This window comes from Labeo rohita, unplaced genomic scaffold, assembly GCF_022985175.1.
Source record: "Labeo rohita strain BAU-BD-2019 unplaced genomic scaffold, IGBB_LRoh.1.0 scaffold_256, whole genome shotgun sequence".
Classification (NCBI taxonomy): domain Eukaryota; kingdom Metazoa; phylum Chordata; class Actinopteri; order Cypriniformes; family Cyprinidae; genus Labeo; species Labeo rohita.
In genome coordinates, this window is record NW_026128836.1 from 53976 (window position 1) to 77296 (window position 23321).

General features: G+C 40.9%; 3 protein-coding genes across 3 annotated transcripts; all 3 read left to right on the forward strand.

Moving 5' to 3' along the window:
- Positions 1-1371: 1371 nt before the first annotated feature.
- On the forward strand, positions 1372-4839 carry LOC127159843 (extracellular calcium-sensing receptor-like). The gene is made up of 6 exons (XM_051102575.1): positions 1372-1586; positions 1873-2164; positions 2337-3143; positions 3221-3448; positions 3707-3830; positions 3926-4839. The coding sequence occupies exons 1-6, from the start codon at positions 1372-1374 to the stop codon at positions 4837-4839; spliced, it is 2580 nt and encodes an 859-aa protein (XP_050958532.1).
- Positions 4840-5888: 1049 nt separating this feature from the next.
- Positions 5889-9238, forward strand: LOC127159846 (extracellular calcium-sensing receptor-like). Its single transcript, XM_051102579.1, has 6 exons — positions 5889-6103; positions 6406-6697; positions 6790-7593; positions 7703-7930; positions 8113-8236; positions 8325-9238. The coding sequence occupies exons 1-6, from the start codon at positions 5889-5891 to the stop codon at positions 9236-9238; spliced, it is 2577 nt and encodes an 858-aa protein (XP_050958536.1).
- A 3707-nt stretch (positions 9239-12945) lies between these two features.
- Positions 12946-16855, forward strand: LOC127159847 (extracellular calcium-sensing receptor-like). The gene is given in 7 exon segments (XM_051102580.1): positions 12946-13109; positions 13461-13752; positions 14376-15203; positions 15328-15555; positions 15720-15843; positions 15941-16815; positions 16817-16855. Coding segments are annotated over 7 exon segments (2550 nt in total).
- Positions 16856-23321: the final 6466 nt, after the last annotated feature.

Sequence of the window (23321 nt, forward strand, 5' to 3'; positions counted from 1 at the left end):
CCAAAAGCGGATTTATGAATGACATACACAGTAATCTGAATTTAAACCATGCTAACACTGATATTGTTTACGTCTTGTGTGAAATAGTATTTTAACATTTACAGACTGGGCTCACCATTTTTTTTTTCCCATTTACATTATTTTACAAATGCTTTTATTATTAAACCGTGAATTTAAATACATACATTAAATCCATCTTGCTTAAATCATTTATCAGAGGATTTTTTTCTTCTGTTGGTGCATTCAGTCTTCAAGTGCCACCTTCATATTGTAGTCAGCATACTCCACCTACAGGTAATGTACCTTTTTAAATCATGCCTTACTGAGAACAGGTGGCATAGAATAAGTTCTTATAGGATGGGATCTTGCATTCAATTACAGCGAATTTCAGGATGATTTTACTAGGAAAAAAATGTCCCCTAAAATGATAACCTAAATTCACCTATTTTATTTTGCAGACAGAATGCATCCTATATGAACGGCCCATAAACTTAACTAGATTTAAAATCTGTATAGAAAAATTGATTGCTGGAGTGAAATGTAGGCCTGTGTTATACTTGCAAACATTTAATTATGTATTTTAATATTCAACTCCACAGCTGAACACTCCAGTGTACCCCATATACTAGAATCTTCCTAAAGCTGTTTTCCCAGTTAGCTTCTAATGCACAATCCATGTTTTGTGTATTTATGTGTACTTCAGTCTAATCTTTAATAAGTTCTATACATATTTAATGGGATATGAATAGGCTGATGTCAAATGTTAATATATTTTCTTTAAGTAACTGATTAATTACAAATCAAATGGTCTTTAGGTAATGGATGAATAAATGAATGGACAAATTAATACATACATATATACATACACACACACACACACACACACACATACACACACACACACACATCTTTGTTTTTGTGAATTGTGGGGACTTTCCATAAACTTTTATAGATTTTATACTGACCAAACGATATTGTCTATCCCCTAACCCAACCCTAACCCTAAACCTAGCCCTCACAGAAAACATGTTTGCATAGTTACACTTTCAGATAAACATCATTTACTATTTTTAATCATTTTTTTTAACATTGTGGGAACCGCAGGCCGGTCCCCACAATGTCAAAAATTTCAGGTGTTACTATCCTTGTGGGGACATTTGGTCCCCACAATGTAGCAAAAACAAGTACACACACACACTCTTCCTTGTCCCTCTTCACTCATGATTTCAAAATGACACGAAAGAGTTACCCAGAAGGATGTCCTTATTTCTCAGGTGACACCTCCTCCACTATAAAAGAATACCACACTGGGTCATACGGTGAATTTAGCTGGTCAGAGTTGGTCAGAAAGAAAAAGGAAGAAGGACAGAGATGTGGATCGCTCTAAACATTTGCCTGTATTTGTCCTTTAATTATATCACTTCTACTTTAATCTCAGACTCCTGTCAGCTCCAAGGACGCTTCAAGTTGAACGGGATGTACCAGGATGGAGACTTTATCATTGGAGGCCTGTTTGAGGTTCAGCACCTCAAAGTCTTCCCAGAACTTACCTTCAGAATTGAGCCAGAACTGTCCCAGTGCGAAGAGTGAGTTTGGACTGAATGAGAACTGCTGTGCTTACCAAAGAATGCAAAGGAAAAGTAAAATGAAATTTAAAGACTTCTACAGTAGATTTTGTCATTCGACTCAACTAAGTGATAACAGAAACTATATCCTTACATCTTTGTGCTTAAATTAATTACTGCATATTAAACTCAAATAGTGAAGAGAACTGCACAAGGGAAATGGAAATGTGGTTGCAATTTGTTATATAATTAACAGTAAGCTAGATATATTTATACTTTGTCATCGAATTTGTGCTGTTATTTCCAGATTCTACATGGCAAGTTTCCAGCAGGCACTAACTATGGTTTTTGCTATAAATGAGATTAATAATGACAAGGATCTGCTGCCTAACATCACGCTTGGCTACCAAATCTATGACAACTGTTTAAGGCTTGGAGTGGCGTTCCGGGCTGCCATATCCCTGGTTAGTGGGACTGAGAAGTCTTTCTTAAACCTCAACTGCACTGGCCCACCTCCAGTGATTGGGATTGTTGGGGACCCAGGTTCAACTCAATCTATAGCAATTTCAAGTGTCCTGGGACTGTTTCGAATTCCTATGGTAGGACATGATATATGTTTTTGTCATAAAATATTTGTTTTAAAATAAATTATGTGATTTAAAATTGATTTATTTTGTTACTTTTCTAATTATTTCAATGTTGTTTTCATCCAGAGTGTAAAATTGCTTGAGAATCCTCATCTTTTTCTTTTGTTCTCATAATTTCTATTAGGTTAGCTACTATGCCACCTGCTCCTGTTTGAGTGACAGGAAAAAGTACCCCTCTTTCTTCAGAACAATCCCCAGTGATGCCTTCCAGGTGCGGGCTATGGTTCAGATCTTGAGGCATTTTGGATGGAGCTGGGTTGGTCTTCTCTATAGTGATGACGACTATGGCATCTACGCTGCTCAGTCCTTCCATCAAGAAATGCAGCTGTTTGGGGGTTGTGTGGCATTTTCTGAGATTTTGCCTTATGATAACAACCACAGGGACATTCAACGTATAGTAGGGATTATACAGACCTCTACTGCCAAGGTAGTTGTAGCGTTCTCAACTGATTTGTCGTCCCTGATGGATGAGTTGTTGTTGCAAAATGTGACAGGCAGGCAGTGGATTGCAAGTGAGGCTTGGACAACAACACCTATCCTACAAACTCCACAATATTTGCCTCTACTGGGGGGCACACTTGGCATTGCCATCCGTCGAGGACATATTCAGGGACTTCATGACTTTCTGATACATCTCCACCCTGACAATAATCCAAAACACAGTACAATAAAAATTTTCTGGGAGAAAATGTTTGGATGCAAGTTTGAGGCTTTAGATGCACAAGAGGGAACCAAATGTTCAGGGCAAGAAGATCTGAGCAGCACAGAAACAGCATACACTGATGTATCAGAGCTGAGGGCCTCATATAATGTGCATAAGGCAGTTTATGCCCTGGCACATGCACTACATGACCTTATGCAGTGTGAGGAGGGCAGAGGACCATTCAGTGGGAACAGTTGTGCCGACATAACCAACCTGAAACCCTGGCAGGTAAAACTCATATATAGTGCACACAGTATATAATTCCGCCACATATTTCATATAGCATGTGTTCTGTCTATTTACAGTTGGTTCACTACCTACAGAAAGTGAACTTCACCACAGGTTTTGGGGATCATGTGTCATTTGATGAGAATGGAGATGCTCTGGCCATCTATGATGTGATGAACTGGCACCCAAGGTCTGATGGATCGATCATTGTCCGCACAGTTGGTGTGGTAAATGAAGGGGTGACAACAGGGAAGGTGCTCACACTGGATGAAGATGCATTATATTGGAACTTTGAGACAAAAAAGGCAATAAGCATATAGCATGTTACTTACTTCTTGGTTAGGATGTTTAGTCTGAATGTTTAATAAAAACAGTGACATTTTTTCAGCTGTTACTCGCTAGTTAAATTAACAAATAAGTGTTTTTGCTGTTTTCACTGTTTAATTCTGTGTTTTGCTCTGTTCACTGACAGATATAAATGAATTTGAATAAAATCCATAAATTTACATTTGAAGTATATGTAAATATACCTAAAAGTTTTAATATAGATTATTCCCCTTTAGCCCCCACAGTCTTTGTGCAGTGAGAGCTGCCCCCCAGGCACCAGACGAACTAGGAGGAAAGGCTTTCCTATCTGCTGTTTTGACTGCCTGCCATGTGGAGATGGAGAGATTTCTAATACAACAAGTGAGAAGATTCACGTCTATAAAACAGAATTATTGGACCATTTTCCCTATAATTATAGTGTGCTCATTCTCTATTTCTCTTTTTGTCTTTCACAGATTCACCCGAATGTTTCATGTGTCCAGATGAGTTTTGGTCGAGTCCAGAAAATGACCACTGTGTTCCTAAAGAAGTGGAATTTCTATCGTATGAAGATCCCCTGGGAATTTCTCTGACCACTGCTTCCCTCTTAGGCACTAGTTTCTGTGCTCTTGTGATGGTCATCTTTGCTCATCATCGTAACACCCCTGTAGTGCGTGCAAACAATTCAGAGCTCAGCTTCCTGCTGTTGTTGTCACTCAAACTGTGTTTTCTGTGTGTGCTGCTGTTCATTGGCCAGCCACAGTCGTGGACGTGTCAGTTAAGACATGCTGTGTTTGGCATAAGCTTTGTCCTGTGCATTTCCAGCATCCTGGTCAAGACTATGGTGGTAATAGCTGTGTTCAAGTCCTCTCGACCTGAGGGCAAATCTGCCATAAAGTGGTTTGGTTCAGCACAGCAAAGAGGAACAGTTTTGGCCCTAACTTCTACACAGGTAGCAATATGTACAGTCTGGTTATCTACTGCATCCCCGACACCCCATAAAAACAACCAGTATATCAGATCTAAAATAGTATATGAATGTGCTGTTGGATCAGTGGCTGGTTTTTCTGTGCTGCTGGGATACATTGGACTGTTGGCAGCTGTAAGTTTCCTGTTAGCCTTCATGGCAAGGAAACTTCCAGATAATTTTAATGAAGCAAAATTCATCACTTTTAGCATGCTGATCTTCTGTGCTGTGTGGATTACGTTTGTCCCAGCATATGTGAGCTCACCAGGGAAATATGCAGTGGCTGTGGAGATTTTTGCCATACTGGCTTCCAGTTTTGGATTACTGGTGGCCATATTTGCTCCAAAGTGCTACATAATTATATTACACCCAGAAAGAAACACTAAAAAAGCCATTATGGGAAGATCAACCCACAAGAAATAGTTTTACATGCTGACCATATGAGTAATTAACTGCTGTAAAATCCTGTAAATTAAATGAAATATCCAATTGCTTCAAATTATGCATATATACAATGTATGTGTGAGTGTGCTGCTTAATTAACATTAAAATAAATTGAAATCAAATGTGTATCTCTCACAGGTTTATTATGTTATCATATGCATGCATCAATCAATCAATCAATCAATCAATCAATCTATCTATCTATCTATCTATCTATCTATCTATCTATCTATCTATCTATCTATCTATCTGTCTGTCTGTCTGTCTATCTATCTATCTATCTATCTATCTAATACCTTTGCTAACAGTGGACAGTAGAATTATAAAACTTATTTTACTGTGCACTGTTAGCAAAATTGTATGTAAATACAAATATGTCTATGTGTTAATTAGCACTGAGAAAAGAAGCTTATGGAAATGGAGAGTAATTAAAGCTCCTGTAATAATCACAACAAAATGGTGCATTACAAAACTTAGTTCAGCACATGACTGCCACCTAGATGATATGCTGTGTAACATGCTGTCCATCAGAAGACAGACTGAACTACAGTATTGGCTGGCTCACACCAGCTCAGATCTTCAAGACCAGCATCAATTAACCCAATTAATGGATGATCTGAGTTTAGTAAATACATATGCAAAAGCAGTTGCTTATTTGAACCACACACATTTTAAACAGATAAATAATGAATGTACACATTTCAGATTTTTACACTGTAAAAAAGTCTGTAAAAACAGAGCCCCAATAAACTGTGTTAATATGAAGGAATTTTCCATATTGATTTTTCATAGGTTTTTTGAATCACACATTGTATTTGTTGTATTTTAGGTTTAAAAAAAATATTCATAAAATTAACAGACATTGTCCTGAAGAAAATTACCCCAATAAATGAACCCACAATGACGTATTCATTCCCAGGGAGGTCCATGTGACACCACCTGTAGGAAAAAAAAAAAAAAAAACAGTCTTTATAATAAATTAGGGAATCAATAGAGTGAGTGGGCCAAACAGAGATTAAGGAAGAGAGATGTGGATTACTCTAAATATCTGGCTGTATCTTTCCTGTTCTTTTATCTCTGCTGCTTTAATTTCAGACACCTGTCAAATCCAGGGACATTTCAAGTTGAATAGGATGTACCAGGATGGAGATTTTATCATTGGAGGATTGTTTGAGGTTCAGCACCTTAAAGTCTTTCCAGAACTAAGTTTCAGAATGGAACCGGAACAGCCCAAGTGTGAGGAGTGAGTGTGGAAAGCAGAGGATGAGAAGTTATTCAGACTAAACAGTGTGGAAGACTGAAAAAGGAGGAAAAAGAAAGAAAAAAATAATGACAATAACAGGAAAAAGAGATTTTGCATATTTTTGTAATTACATGCAATGTGCTTGTTTTTATGATGAAATCATTTACTATATCTAATAGAATGTGTACAGTGCTCAAAAACGATAACTCTGCAATACTAATTCACATTATTTCATATTGTTATTGTGTAATTCCACTGATTTATTCTTATATGTACACTGTCACTCTTTTTTCCCCCTCTAGATTCTATATGTCAAGTTTCCAGCAGGCACAAACCATGGTTTTCGCTATAGACGAGATCAATAAGAATCCAAATTTGCTGCCTAACATCACTCTTGGTTACCATCTTTATGACAACTGTTTGAAGCTTGTAGTGGCATTCAGGGCTGCTACAACTCTTATTAGTGGGACAGAAGAGACATTTTTAAATCTGAACTGTACTGGCCCACCACCAGTGATTGCTATTGTTGGGGATCCTGGGTCCACTCACTCTATTGCAGTTTCTAGTGTAATGGGTCTATTTCGTGTTCCAATGGTAAGATCTGAAAATAATAATAATCCTAACAATGATTTTATGCTGTTTTTTATAAAAATGACCATGTTTTTCTTTCTTTTCTACCTAATTAGATTAGCTACTATGCCACCTGCTCTTGTCTGAGTGACAGGAAAAAGTACCCCTCTTTCTTCAGAACAATCCCCAGTGATGACTTCCAGGTACGGGCTATGGTTCAGATTTTAAAATATTTTGGATGGACCTGGGTCGGGGTTCTCTATAGTGATGATGACTACGGTGTCTATGCTGCTCAGCTGTTCCATCAGGAAATGCAGCAGTTTGGAGGTTGTGTGGCTTTTTCTGAAATAATGCCCTATGATAATCACAGGGACATTCAGCGTATAGTGGCAGTGATTAAGGCCTCTACAGCCAGAGTAATAGTGGCGTTTTCAACTGATTTGTTACCCCTGATGGATGAATTGTTACTGCAAAATGTGACAGGCAGGCAGTGGATTGCAAGTGAGGCTTGGACCACCTCACCTGTGCTCCACCTTCCACGTTTTCTACCCCTCGTTGGGGGCACACTGGGCATTGCTATCCGTCGAGGAGAGATCAAGGGACTTCGTGACTTTCTTCTACGACTTCATCCTGACAGCGATCCAAGAAATAATATGGTGAGAATCTTCTGGGAGAACATGTTTGGGTGCAGTTTTCAGAATGGAAGCAGAGATGGAAAAAAAATGTGTACAGCGGAAGAGGATCTGAACAGCACAGTTAATGAGTATAATGATGTATCAGAGCTGAGGGCCTCTTATAATGTGTATAAGGCTGTTTATGCCCTGGCACATGCACTTCATGACCTGATGCAGTGTGAGGAAGGGAGAGGACCATTCAGTGGGAACAGGTGTGCTGATATTACCAACCTACAGCCTTGGCAGGTAAAACCCACAGGAATAGGGTGCACAGTTTACTGCACTAAATTACAGGTCACTTAATGGAAAAAAGACATAAATATATGAGTAATATTTATTTCCATAACCTGTGCAGATGGTTTACTACCTACAGAAAGTGAACTTCACCACAGGCTTTGGGGATCATGTATCATTTGATGAGAATGGAGATGCTCTGGCCATATATGATGTGATGAACTGGCAGCCGAGCTCTGATGGGTCGATCGTTGTCCGCACAGTTGGTGTGGTAGATGAAGGGGCGACAACAGGGAAGGTGCTTACACTGGATGAGGATGCACTATACTGGAACTTTGAGACCAAAAAAGTAAAAAAAAAAAATCAAAACTTAATGTTATCCTTTTTGCAGATCTATAGTCTTAATACTATACAAAGTTGTAATAAGACAGATAAGGATAAATAAATGAAAAAGCAGAGTTTGTCAGTATGGAACAGAGATAATCACACACATGCAAAAACATGAGTGGTAACAAATTATGTATCCCGCAGCCCCCACGGTCTGTGTGCAGTGAGAGCTGCCCCCCAGGAACCAGGCGAGCCACAAGGAAAGGCCTTCCTGTTTGCTGTTTTGATTGCTTGCCGTGTGCAGATGGAGAGATTTCTAATGCATCAGGTGAGAGGCAGTATTCAAATTATTTATGTTTTATTTATGATTCTGCAAAAGTTACACAGATATTTTTTTGTTTATTTGTCTTTCACAGATTCTACTGAATGCACAGTGTGTCCAAATGAATTCTGGTCCAGTCCAGAAAAAAATCACTGTGTCCCTAAAGAAGTAGAGTTTCTGTCCTATGAAGATCCTCTGGGCATCTCCCTGACCACTGCTTCCCTGCTTGGCACCTGCTTCTGCGCCCTTGTGATGGTCATCTTTGCTCATCACTGTAACACTCCTGTAGTACGCGCCAACAATTCAGAGCTCAGCTTCCTGCTGCTGTTGTCACTTAAACTGTGTTTTCTGTGTGTGCTGCTGTTCATTGGCCGGCCACAATTGTGGATGTGTCAATTAAGACATGCTATGTTTGGTATTAGTTTTGTCCTTTGTGTCTCCAGCATCCTGGTAAAGACTATGGTGGTAATAGCCGTGTTTAAGTCATCTCGACCAGAGGGTAAAAGTGCAATGAAATGGTTTGGAGCAGCTCAACAAAGAGGCACTGTCCTAGTCCTCACTGCTGTCCAGATTGTGATATGTGCAGTCTGGCTATCAACTGCCTCTCCAACACCCCATAAAAACATTCAGTATATTAGGTCTAAAATAGTATTTGAATGTGCCATTGGCTCAGTGGCTGGGTTTGCCATTCTGCTTGGTTACATTGGCCTCCTGGCAGCAGTAAGCTTCCTACTAGCTTTTCTTGCAAGAAATCTTCCAGATAATTTTAATGAAGCCAAATTCATTACATTCAGTATGCTTATCTTTTGTGCTGTGTGGATTGCATTTGTTCCAGCATATGTGAGCTCACCAGGGAAATATGCAGTGGCTGTAGAGATATTTGCCATTTTAGCTTCAAGTTTTGGATTGCTGGTGGCCATATTTGCCCCTAAGTGCTACATCATCCTTTTACATCCAGAGAGAAACACTAAAAGAGCCATCATGGGAAGAACAGCTGAAAATAAATAATTCCACATGCTGACTGGAAAAAAAAAAAAAAAATCTTATAGTGGTATTTCTGCTTTTGACACTATTTCACTGTCCAGCTTGTAGGAGCTTTAATAGTCAGATAAACATTATTATATGCTTTATACATTCACTATATTTATTGTATGTTTTATTATATAATTTCATATTGATGTAATAATGTAATATATAATAATAATAATGATCACCATATTAAACCCTAATGCTTCATTTCAATATTTATAAATAAGAAAAATGGTTTTCAAATGCTCTCTACTTCTTATATCAAGAAATGTGAATTGTCTCAATCAAAATACATAGGTATAAAGAAAATATGCTACCAAAAAAACATTGCTTCAATGCCAATATGCCACTTTCTGGAAAAAAAAAAAAAAAAAAAAAAAAAATACATACAACATTTAAAATTACAATGGCCAAAAATACAGAGTATCACACTGTACAAAACAAAAACAAAAACAAAATCAAAAACAAAAATCACTAATAGCTCATTAATAATGAACAAAGATCCCTTCATTCAAGGTATTATAAAATACCAGAACAGACAATCATATGTTGAAATGCCCATCTTGGTGTGCATTCAGACTTGTTCAGACTGAATCTCACAAATTCCCATCATAAGCGACATCATAAAATCATAAGGGACAAAGTGCAGATGTACGTACAATGTAAGTAAGAGATTCATTCATCATACAGTGTATGGACAGCTTCATTTATTATAAGAGTTATGATTGCTTAAAAAATAGCTAGACTGACTGTGTTTATTTAAGAGCGCATTCTTTCACTGCGTGATTCAGTCTAATAAAATGCATTTAGAATGTTCCCAAAATTCAAGGTATGCGGCAAATGTATATTCATATAATTTCATATAGTTAATCAATATCACAGGTAGAGTGCCTTTTTTTCGCAAAAATCACTAATATGATATTGATTTCATACAACAGTTCAATAATAACTATAAGTTAATATTAATGTTACGTTTTAGACACCATATTGCCTATTTTTGCTCTATTTCGCCAACAAAAATGGTTCCAAATACAGCAACAGCACTGTTTTACGTCTCTGAACAACATGATGGTTTTTCTTTCATTTAAATGATTCAGTTCAATCGCAATGACTTATTCATTAATAGTGACTTGGTGCCCCCTACTGATGGTTTTAATTTCAAATTTAAAGTCCGTTATCATTTTTTTAAAATAATTTAATAATTTAATTTAATTTAATTTAATAAGATATCAGCATTCAACAGTTTAGGATTAAAATATCAAAACATTATTTATGCATTTAATGCATTCATGTCCTGCATTTAAAAGTGGGTAATACATCTGTCTGTGCTTCGTCTGCATTCAAAAGATTAATTTTGTTGATAATGATTTTATTTGTCTAAATGTCTTAAATGTCTCAATATTTCAATTGACTTTATTGATCAAATATAAGAATTTGATGCAAAAGATAATGCATACTTTCAGAAAAAAATAATGACTTTATAAAGGTTTATAAAAATCACTTTAAACTTGTTGGAAAATACAAGTTTAAAATACCCCCCAAGAGCTTTGACACAATTCGAACACTGGTTATCATGCACTTGTACTTACTGCTGCTAGTGTTATTAGCAAACATGCTGCACACAATTTTTGTTCATGTATATGTATAGGATTGTTCAGATATTTCAGAGCAATGGAAGACATAAGCTCAGATAAATTTCACACGTTCGCAAAATTAGCCAAAAGAGAAAATGCGGAGAGCAGCCGCTTTAGTTTCGGTTTCGTTTCGTTTCGTTTCGTCCCGTTCCGTCAAAGTTTAAATCCCATCTGAAAGGCGCGCGTCCCTGTACGTCTCGTAATGAATACGTATTAGGTCAGTAGGGCAGTCTCTTGCAGCTGTTCGAATGCATTTGATCACATGCGCGTCTACACTACAACAGCAATCCGATCGAATGCGTTTTCGACCACCTCTGGACTAGCACGTTATTAGGAAATGCGATTGCAAAGATTCATTAAAAAAAAAAAAAAAAAAAAAAAAACATATATTCACTTCTGGTGTAGGAGAAGCTGGATCACAAATGATTCACGTGAACATAGACGCATTTAGGTAGATTGGGAGGCACATTCCCTTCTAAAACAAACGTAATCCACTACGTCTTCAGAAGCTCAGATGTCAGGAGTAAATGATGACTACAATGCTCATTATTAACACAACAACAAACACCTCAATCGCTTAGGAACTGTTCTATGTCCCTGCTCTGGCATCGAAACAATGACGGCCAGACTGTTACAGGCAGCTCACTCAGGGCGGGTGTAAAGTAAGACGGCCGTGTCAATTAACTATGGTGGGAGTGGCCTTGGTCTGTGTGACATCACACATACAAGAAGCTGAGAAAGGCCTGAATTGAAAAAGGGGATATTATTTTTTAGGGATTAAATAAAAAACACCTGGTGGATTTTTATAATAGGCTGGATGTGTACACACAGTGCCAACATACATTTAAACAACATGTAAAAGTGAATTTTGCATCTGATGACCCCTTTAACATTATATCATGACTTGTGTGCTCTATGCTGTAATACTGGTGATGCCCTTGTATGTCATACTCCAGGATTCCCAAAAGACACTCATGTTACAAATACTTACTGGTATAATGGACTTAGGATATAGTGATATAAAAAGACCAAACTCAGTATACACTTTATTGATAATGTAACAATATAGACACTATAGGGCTGTTGCCAGCCAAATGAAATCACTAGCAACAAAACCCATACTTGCATTGCAGTGGTGGCACAAAAGTGGCATCTGAGTGATTGAGTTATAATATCAGCCAGTTCTTTCAAAACACAGATATATTCAGGAGCCAGTCATCGGAGATGAACAGCACTTCTGCTGTGGAAACAAGAACTCATACAGACCAATGTACCTGACACCACATGAGAACATGGACATGTGGCATGAGAGTGTGGGAACCATGTCACTTGTATGAGTCCAGTGCTGATCTTAGACTTTTGGGAGCCCTATAAGCAAAAATATGTGTGTGGATTGAAAATAAATAAGGCAGGCCTAAGGATAAAATACATACTACTAGTAATTATTTGTTATCTTAAAAATATATTGTTAATATTCTGTTTATACTCTGTTTTATAATTTTGTTAATACTACTGTTAATAGCCACAGGGTTTCTGTCTTATGGGGATATTCCCTAGACATACAAGTTTTTATATTGTAGAAATGATATTTTCTATCCCCTTACCCTAACCCTGCTCCTCGCACAAAACTTTAAGCTTTTTTAGATTTAAAAAAAAAAAAAAAAAATAGCATTCTGTATGATTTATATTTTGTTTTTCTTATGGGCACCAAAAAATCTTTCCACAAGGTCAAAATTTACTGCAACAGTGATATTTGAATTATATTATAATTATATTAAAATATGTGTTAATTCTTTGTAATCCGTTGTAATAATCATTGGTGTGTTTGGTAGAGGTGGAGAGTTACAAAATAGAAAAAAAAAAAAAAAAAAAAATATGACGTCATTATTTCCAGAGAGGCCAGTGGCACCGCCTGCTCTATAAAAAAAGTACCACACAAAATATGAAAATTCAGTGAGCTGATTGAAGAGTGGCATAAATAAGGAGAGAATGATGTGGGTAATTCTGTATGTTTGTTTGTTCCTGTCATGTAACTATGTACCTATAGCTTTGATGGCCACTTCAGGTGCTTGCAAGCTACAGGGACACTTCACATTGAATGGGATGTACCAGGATGGAGACCTTCTAATCGGTGGTTTATTTGAGGTTCAGAGGTACCTCAAAGTATTCCCTGAGCTGAGCTTCAGAACAGAGCCAAATCTACCACGCTGTGAGCTGTGAGTCAGTGAGCTGTGAGACCACACCAGCTGAAGAACACTTCAAGACAATAAATGGAGAATAGAAAACATTTTTTTATGACTGCACATGCATTCTAACTTCTTAGTGATACTACTTATAGTCTAAACAACTGCTATCATGTTAAGTGATGGACTACAGGAGTTAAATCATTCACTGTATATGTTAACTTTTTTTAAAAGTTATATTTGAACAAAATCCAAAAATGTCTCATATTAAATTTAAATTTTACTAGTTTATTTTAAATTTTACTAGTTAGCTATTGTTATGTTTTCTACTGTTACTGTTAGTATTACTGTAGTTAATGATCTAATTTGTATTGTCTTCTCTAGCTTCTATATGACAAGCTTCCAGCAGGCACTTACAATGGTTTTTGCTATCAGTGAGATTAATAACAATCCCAACCTGCTGCCTAACACCACACTTGGTTACCAAATCTATGACAACTGTTTAAGACTTGGAGTGGCATTCAGTGGTGCTATAGCTCTGGTTAGTGGTACAGAAGAGACCATCTCTGACCTCAACTGCAAAGGTCCGCCACCAGTGATTGGAATCATAGGTGATCCAGGTTCTACTCATTCTATTGCAATTTCCAGTGTCCTGGGGCTGTTTCGAGTGCCTATGGTATGAGAACATTTTAAAACAATTTTCTTTTCTGTTAAAAAAAAAATACAGTATATAAATTTAAACTGAAATAAGCTAAAAGACTTTCAGTTTACCCCCCTTTTTTGTCCATCACATTTGTCATATCACAAGTTTGTATCACAATGCATTTGGTTATCTATTAATCAAATTGCAATTAATATCTGCCTGTCATATTTTCAATTATAATAGCAGACCACTGTATGCAAATACTGAAAACTTGCTTCACACACACACACACACACACACACATCTTTGTTTTTGTGAATTGTGGGGACTTTCCATAGACTTCTATAGTTTTTATACTGACCAAACGATATTGTCTATCCCCTAACCCAACCCTAACCCTAAACCTAGCCCTCACAGAAAACATGTTTGTATCGTTACACTTTTAGATAAACATCATTTACTATTTTTAATAATTTTTTAACAAACAAAAATTTCAGGTTTTACTATCCTTGTGAGGACATTTGGTCCCCACAATGTAGCAAAAACAAGTACACACACACACACACACACACACACACTGTTTATTTGTTCATCTTTCTCTCACTTTTTCTCTCTCTCCACTTTTTCTTTCTCTGTCTCTGCTCTTTCCTAATTAGATTAGCTACTACGCCACCTGCTCCTGTTTGAGTGACAGGAAAAAATACCCCTCTTTCTTCAGAACAATCCCCAGTGATGCCTTCCAGGTGCGGGCTATGGTTCAGATCTTGAGGCATTTTGGATGGACCTGGGTTGGTCTCATCTACAGTGATAATGACTATGGTGTCTACGCTGCTCAGTCGTTCCATCAGGAAATGCAGCTGTTTGGACATTGTGTTGCTTTTTCTGAAATTCTGCCCCATGATAACAACCCCATATATATTCAGCGCATAATGGGAGTGATTCAGTCCTCTACAGCTAGAGTGGTGGTTGTTTTTTCTGCTTCATCCTTACTGATACCTTTGATGAATGAGGTGGTGTTGCAGAACATGACAGGCAGGCAGTGGATAGCAAGCGAAGCTTGGGCCACTTCACCTGTGTTTCGTACACCACGTTTCCAGCCATTCCTGGGGGGCACAATGGGCATTGCTATCAGACGTGGAGATATCCAGGGGCTTTATAATTTTCTGTTACGTGTTCGTCCCAACAATGATCAAAGAAATGATATAGTAAGGATTTTCTGGGAGAACATGTTTGGGTGCAGTTTTGAAACTGAGGGTAAAGGAACTGATGGAGAGCAAGTGAAAACGGTGTGTACAGGACAGGAGGATCTGACCACTACAAACACACCATACACTGATGTGTCAGGATTGAGGGCATCGTATAATGTGTACAAGGCAGTTTATGCCTTGGCACATGCGCTTCATGGCCTGATGCAGTGTGAGGAGGGGAGAGGACCATTCAGTGGGAACAAATGTGCCAACATAACCAACCTGAAACCCTGGCAGGTGAGACCCACATGTATAGTGCAGATTCTCTCCAGGCTGAATGTGGAAATGCAAAATATGTGCTATATATTAATTTAGATTTCAGATAAAAATATAAAACCTGTCCTGTCTTCAAACTGTACAGCTAGTTCACTACCTTCAGAAAGTGAACTTCACCACAGGCTTTGGGGATCATGTGTCATTTGATAAGAATGGAGACGCTCTAACCATCTATGATGTGTTGAACTGGCAGCCGAAGTCTGATGGATCAACTAAGCTCCACAGGGTCGGTATAGTAAACGAAGCGGCGGCAACAGGGATGGTGCTCACACTCGATGAGGAAGCATTTTACTGGAACTTTAAAACAACAAAAGTACTTACCTTTGAATATTAAGTATCATTCTTGTTGCAGCTGTAAAGTCTAAATAGTAGTTAAAGATTTGTTAAGACAAATGTAAAAAAATTTAATTGATAAGCCAAGCTAGTCATTATGTAAAAGACAAACCCATGACTGATAGCAGATGATGTCTCTTTTAGCCCCCACAGTCAGTATGCAGTGAGAGCTGCCCCCCAGGAACCAGACGAGCCGCAAGAAAGGGTCTTCCTGTCTGCTGTTTTGACTGCTTGCCATGTGGGGATGGTGAGATTTCTAATACAACAGGTGAGGAGATTTGTAATTTGAAAAAAAAAAATTTGAATGTAATTTGATAGCAATGTCCTCTTTAAAATCTTACCTTTTGTCTTTTTCGTACTTAAAGATGCTATTGAGTGCACAACATGTCCAGATGAGTTTTGGTCCAATCCAGAAAAGGATCAGTGTGTCCCCAAAGAAGTGGAGTTTCTATCCTATGAGGATCCTCTGGGTATCTCACTCACCACTGTTTCCCTGCTTGGCACCTTTATCTGCGCTCTTGTGATGGTCATCTTTGCTCTTCACCGTAATACTCCCATAGTACGTGCCAACAATTCAGAGCTCAGCTTCCTGCTGTTGGTGTCACTCAAACTGTGTTTTCTGTGTGTGCTACTTTTCATTGGCCAGCCGCAGTTGTGGACATGTCAGTTAAGACATGCTGTGTTTGGCATAAGCTTTGTCCTGTGCATCTCCAGCATCCTGGTCAAGACTATGGTGGTAATAGCTGTGTTCAAGTCATCTCGACCAGAGGGCAAAGGAGCAATGAAATGGTTTGGAGCAGCTCAACAAAGATGCACAGTTCTGGTCCTAACAGCCCTCCAGGTTGTGATATGTGCAGTCTGGTTATCAACTGACTCTCCAACACCACATAAAAACAACCAGTATATCAGATCTAAAATAGTATATGAATGTGCTGTTGGCTCAGTGGCTGGTTTTTCTATGCTGCTGGGATACATTGGACTGTTGGCAGCAGTGAGCTTCCTATTAGCCTTCCTTTCGAGAAATCTTCCTGATAATTTTAATGAAGCAAAGTTCATCACTTTTAGCATGTTGATCTTCTGTGCTGTGTGGATTGCATTTGTTCCAGCATATGTAAGCTCACCAGGGAAATATGCAGTTGCTGTGGAGATATTTGCCATACTGGCTTCAAGTTTTGGATTATTGGTTGCCATATTTGCCCCAAAGTGCTACATCATCCTTTTACATCCAGAGAAAAACACTAAAAAAAGCCATCATGAGAAGAGAAACACAAAATAAATAGTTTTACATGTAATCAACCATCTACAGACACATTGGTGGAATGTCACGTTGTATTGTATTTTACTTTTGATATCTGGTGCATATTGTTACAATGATATTATTACTATTTATGTGTGTAAACATTATTAACCTCATCAGCCTCTTTACAAAGTGACATAATGTGAAAGCATGACAAATAAACGTTTAAAAAACTTTTAAAAATCAAGCTTTTTTTTTGCTTTTTTTTAACAGAAATATAGATTGAGTGATGAATGGAGTTCAGTCAGGCAGTAAGTGGCATGACAGCTAGCATCAGCTGATGCTCAGATGATTGTAACTCCTCCCACTACAATTAAATAAGATATATAAGTTCATCTGTACTCACACTCAAAAAAAACAATAAAAAATAAAAAAAATACAAAGACACCAAACATTACCAAATACCATCAATGCTAACATACCATCAAGCTAAACTGCTATTAAACATTTACACAGATACAGGATCAAAATAATGATTGTATCCATTTAATGAGTTGATGACGCAAGACGCACAGCCTAAGTAGCGTGTCCGACAAAAAAAAAAAAAAATAGAAAACAAATGAGCCGGTTCAACAAACTGTCAAATTTTGCTGATGATTACCGAGGATCCTGACGGGTGAGTTGACATGGTAAAATGAGCCTAATTCACAGTCTAAGCTTCTTTAATAACAGACAAAACATACTGTAAATATGTTTAGAACTGGTTTTATTAAATATAGAAAGTTTTATTACTGGTTTTATTAAATAGAGAGTTTTATTAAAACGTGAAATAAAATAAAAAAATTACTATGGCTTATTGTGCATGCAGATTATATTTTAAATCAAGGAGTTTATAAGGACAATAAACAAGGAGTTGATAAAACTGGTTTACTCGTTCTACTTTAAACTGTCTAATTAGATTGTTCCTTTATATAACACTGAGTTGTTTGAAAAGATACGTAGTGACATTGTTGATGATGACACCAGGAACCGATGAATCAGCTTTTTGAACCGTTTCATTGAAACAAACTGTCTGAAAGTACCAGTTTGCAGAAATGCAGAAATGACTTTGCATCATTACTCAGAATTATTACAGTTAACTGAAGTCTATATCCACATTGTTGAAGATACATCTGAAGCCACCTCTTTGACCCCTTTACTTTCCTTTACACAAAACTCATCTCATGTTTAACCACTATAGAGACATCACAGCCTGTGGCAAATGTCAGAAGAACTGGCCAAGGTGAAGCTGCTCTCAGCAGGTTCATGAGCGCTGAACGGCCACTGACGCCCTGAAGGTCACATCACACAGTCTAAACAAGTATATTCTAACCTAAAACTACATTCTGTGACACAAAAACATTGTTATTTATGTAATATAAAATTATGAAATTATAAAAATTATGGTATTATTTGGGTGTCCATCATGATACTTGCTGTGATAAATACTGCAATTGAAGTGAAAAAATAATTAAATGATATAAATGAATATAGAATATATACTCGGTGTGGCTCCGTAATGTAGCTAACACTTAGAGAGTGCTAAACGCTAGACAATACTCAGCCCTGAACAGTGGTTAGGACCTCGTATTTATACTGTGTGTGACTGGCTGCAGCTGTGTGTGTAAACAGTGGAGCATGGGAAATGTAGTCCAGGGTATAGTGCAACATTCTGTGTAGTGTGAGTGTCAATAGAATGGCAATGACGAGGACCTGGGGACTGAGCAGGGAGCCAGGGCAGAGCCAGCAGAGCAGAGAGCCAGGGAGCCGGCAGGACAGGGAGCCAGGGCGGAACCGGCAGGACAGGCGAAGCTGAGGGCCACCAGAGCAGACAGAGCAGAAGACCACCATGGAGGAGCAGACAGATCAAAAGACCACCACAGCAGGCCAGACTGATGAGGAGACCATGGCAGAGACTGAGACCTAGGGAAAGCAGAGATAGACAACACAGACAGAGTATTCACGGCCATTCAAGGATGGGAACTGGATGGGCTGATGAATTACATTCAGGTTCATTGATGGGAACTGGACTGAAAAAAAATCTGGGAAAACAGAACAGGCAGAAAGTTCATGAGTGGTCACTATGGCAGTGACAGGGTTAACGGGGCAGACATGGAGTGGTTCTTTAGTTTTTGGGTTCATGACAGGCAGAATTGAATGTTTAAGGGCAGGTTTATGAGCTGTGGCAGACAGTTCAAACTCAGACACTTTGAGAGAAACGTTTCAGGTTACGACTGTAACCCTGGTTCCCCGAAGGGAACGAGATGCTGCGTCAAAACGCTAGGGGAACACCCTCAGCGTAAGCACGCTCTGAATCACATGTGTAATCAGTCCAATAGAGAAGCGAGACGTCATAGGCGGGTGATGTCATGGACCAGGAAGCTATAAAGCACGTGCACCGGAAGCGCTCAGACTGGACACATACAATTAAGCTTCTGCTGGTCCGAATCCCGAAAGGGAGGAGGACAAAAGGCCTGGAGTACAACGGGCCGTGATGCTGCAGAGGGGACCTTCGGAGCATACCCAGGTCTAGGGTAAAGAAAAGCTTTGGCCATACCAGGGGCAAAGTCTAAATGGGAAGGGGCCATGGAAAGGGCCTGAAGATCTCCTACTCTCTTAAGCGACGTTAGTGCTAGAAGAAGGACTGTCTTAATTGACAGATGATGATGATCTGAGGACTCTTCAGTAGGCTCAAAGGGAGGCCTACAAAGAGCCTCTAGCACCACGGCAAGGTCCCAAGTAGGGACCCGGGGTCGTACTGGAGGCCTCAGCCTCAGCGCACCGCGGAGGAAACATACTACAAGGGGGTCCTTACCCACTGACATGCCACCGAGAGGGGCGTGGTAGGCCGAAATAGCCGCCACGTAGGCCTTCAGGGTGGAGTGGGCTAACCCTGCGGAGAACCGATCCTGCAGGAACTCCAGCACTGTACCAACTGGGTCCTGCCAGTGGTGTCCGCACCATGAAGTGAAGAGTTTCCACTTCAGGGCGTACAGTTTCCTTGTGGAGGGAGCTCTGGATTGGAGAATGGTCTCAACAACCTCGGTTGAGAGAGCGGAAGCTATGAGGTGCACCCCCTCAGGGGCCACACCTATAACTTCCACAACTCCGGGCGAGGGTGGAAGATGGTGCCCCCCGCCTGAGAGAGGATGATGGGAATTGCCCATGGAGAGCCGTCGAGAAGGGAAATCAGGTCCGAGAACCAAGCTTGGGCCGGCCAGTACGGGGCTACTAATAGAAGACGGACCCCGTCCCGGCGCACTCTCTCCAGAACTCCCGGGAGCAGAGCGATCGGGGGAAAAGTGTACAGACGAAGCCTCGGCCAAGTCTGTACCATGGCATCCAGCCCCAGGGGAGCTGGATGAGTCAGAGAGAACCAGAGGGGACATTGTGCATTCTCCTGAGTCGCGAAGAGGTCCACCTGAGCCTGGCCAAACACTCTCCAAATCTGCATCACCGCCTCTGGGTGAAGCATCCACACCCCGGGCCTCGGCCCCTGCCTCGACAGGATGTCTGCTCCCATGTTGAGATGCCCAGGAATGTGAACTGCTCTTAATGAAAGGAGTTTGTCCTGGGACCACACAAGGATCTGGTGCGCCAGCTTGTATAAGGGGCGCGAACGCAGACCTCCCTCCCCCGCCATGTGCTCCGATTGAGCCAAAATCAACCAATCGTCAATGTAATTGAGTATGCGGATGCCCTGCATAGACAGTCAGCATTTTGAACTTCAATCTCATGACTGAGTGATTCAGTTGCCTCAGATCTAAAATGGGACGCAGGCCCCCATCCTTCTTCGGAACAATGAAGTACCGGCTGTAGAACCCGGACTCCCTGTCTTGAGGAGGGACCACCTCAATGGCCTCCATCCTCAGAAGAGTTTCTACTTCTTGTTCCATTACCAGACCCTGCTCGGGGCCCACCAAAGTGGGAAAGACCCTGCTGAAAGATGGCGGCGGAGCACCTAACTGGATGTGATAACCTCGCTCTACAGTGTGCAGGACCCATGCAGATACATTTGGCAGCAGCTTCCACGCTGCCAAATAATCTACTAAGGGAACCAGTCTCTCGAGACCGGCCTCTGGATTTATCTGAACTGCTAGCTCAGTGTCCTGTAACGGCGCGCCAGCAGGAACGGGCCGAACTAACTGTTCTAGAGACCCCCGCAGGGGTGGCAAGCTCCCCAGCTCTGCTACGTTGCCGGGCGGAAAAAACTGAGGTGTGGGCTCGCCGGAGACCACTGCTGCCTAGAAACCCGGCAGGGTACGCATGATGGTCTCCTGAGGGCACTGAGGAGAGACGGACACCGTGGAACGCGGTGCACCCCGCCCCTCCCCAGCAGGGGCTGCCCTCAGGAGACCATCATGCGTACCCTGCCCTCCCCGCAAGCGGGGCGTCAAGGTGGAAGACCCTGTCTTTCTTCTTCATATCTGACAGGGTCAACCAAAGGTGTCTCTCCGCTGCCACCATAGCTGCCATGGACCTCCTTGGTGGCGCGGAGAGACAGATCAGCGGCTCTTCTTAACTCAGTGATGTTCTCTTTACTAATCTCGTCGCCTTCGTCTAGCTCTTTTAGCAAGGTGTCACACCGCCATGGTGTGCAGGCAAGTGCCAGCCTGACCTGCTGCTGAATACCCCTTACCCACTAGTGCTGATGTTGTACACAGCGGCTTGGTGGGTAAGGCCGGAGCCTTCAGAGGCGATGCCACTTCGGAAGACAGATAGCTCGCGAGTGTCTGTTCTACCCGAGGGATCGCTCTGTATCCGCTCTCTGTTGTCCCCACCACATTCCGAACGGCAGGTGTGAAGGAGGCGGCCTATTACGCAGGAAGCGCTCGTCTAGTTTGCTTCGCTGCGGTTCAGCTTGTTTTCCTGGCGGGCCAATCGATGTTCAGCTTGGCTACCGCACGAGCCACCACCTCCAACAACTCCTCATACTCGGGCGAATGTGGGGCATCCTCAGAGGAGGAAGAAATATGGAGCATTGAGGCCATTCTCGGGGGGGAAGAAACCGCAGAGCGGGCTTCCGACCCCTGAGAACAGGCCCCGGATCTACCGGGTGAGGAAGGAGATAGGGGGTCACCCGTTTCCTTTCCATCCAGCAGATCCGGAGGCCAGACCCGCGGGGAACGCTGGTGAAAGCTCCCTCCGTAAAGACAGCCTTCCGTGAGCAGAGAGCACGCAGGGAAAGCCGCTCGCAATGCGGGCAGTCAGCCCCCTCGAGAGCCAACTCTGCGTGATCCGCTCCCAAGCAAACCACGCACATGCTGTGTGTATCCCCGCTCGGGATGTAATGTGAGCAGGGAGGAACACACTGCCTGTAACATGGCTTGCTTTTATCTTTCGCTTTTTTGCTACTCTTATTAGACATCGTGCCTCAAATAAAAGGTGTGCAAACTAGCACCAAAAACAGACACGATAGGACACACACAGCGCTTCGCTGAATGAAAGAAGCTGAATGCCGGTTCCGGCGCACATGCTTTATAGCTTCCTGGTCCGTGATGTCACCCGCCTATGACGTCTTGCTTCTCTATTGGACTGATTACACATGTGATTCAGAGCGTGCTTACGCTGAGGGTGTTCCCCTAGCGTTTTGACGCAGCTCAAGTTCCTGAAGGGGAACTGAATGGGCAGAAAGTTTATTGTTTAACTCACTGACTGAAACGGGAAGGACAGGTAATTCAGAATCAGACATACTCTGGAAAACTGAACAGGCAGCCAGCTTGTTATTAGATTCACTGATTGAAACTAGTAGTCTAGACAGGTCATAATCAGGAACATTTGGGGACACTGAAAAAGCAGACAGTTCATATGTGGAATCACAAATTGAAACTGGTAAGACTGACAACTCAGCATCATTGACAGGTTCTAAACAGACAGGAAAATCAAACACAATCTGGGACACAGGACAAGTTGACAGTTCACAATCAGACTTAGAGGTACGACCGACAGATAGTTCACAAGTGGTCTCTGGGCTCATGACAGGCAGGGTTAAGGGTTCATTAGTGACCTCATTAGACATGACAAGGCAACTGGGGCATACAAGGTCATGACAGAGACTCTGGGAGACCAGCTGTGACGGGACGAGGCTCTGGGAGATCATCTGAGACGTGACAAGGCTCTGGGAGATTAGCTGTGACATGGCGTGACTCTGGACGAACAGCTGTGACATGACGTGACTCTGGTTGAACAGCTGTGACTTGACGTGACTCAGGAAGATCAACTATAGCTTGACGAGACTCTGGGAGATCAGCTGAAATGTGGCTTGACTCATAAAGAACTGCTGTGACTTGACTCAAGAAGATCAACTGTATCTTGACTTGACTCTACAGCTGGAAGATCAGCTGTAGCTTGACTAGACTCATGAAGATCATTTCACGAGCAGGTTTAATCACCGGAGTAGCGATCATACACTAGAATGTCCTGGAGCTTGTGGTTGACTAAACCCAGTATTTGCCGTTATAGGCAAGGAT

Excerpts from the sequence above, each read along its gene's own strand:
- LOC127159843 (XM_051102575.1), top strand. The coding sequence starts at position 1,372 with ATGTGGATCGCTCTAAACATTTGCCTGTATTTGTCCTTTAATTATATC. Across the intron at positions 1,587-1,872 it reads GAACTGTCCCAGTGCGAAGA|ATTCTACATGGCAAGTTTCC; the intron begins GTGAGTTTGGAC and ends TGTTATTTCCAG. Across the intron at positions 3,144-3,220 it reads CCAACCTGAAACCCTGGCAG|TTGGTTCACTACCTACAGAA; the intron begins GTAAAACTCATA and ends GTCTATTTACAG.
- LOC127159846 (XM_051102579.1), top strand. The coding sequence starts at position 5,889 with ATGTGGATTACTCTAAATATCTGGCTGTATCTTTCCTGTTCTTTTATC. Across the intron at positions 6,104-6,405 it reads GAACAGCCCAAGTGTGAGGA|ATTCTATATGTCAAGTTTCC; the intron begins GTGAGTGTGGAA and ends TTCCCCCTCTAG. Across the intron at positions 8,237-8,324 it reads AGAGATTTCTAATGCATCAG|ATTCTACTGAATGCACAGTG; the intron begins GTGAGAGGCAGT and ends TGTCTTTCACAG.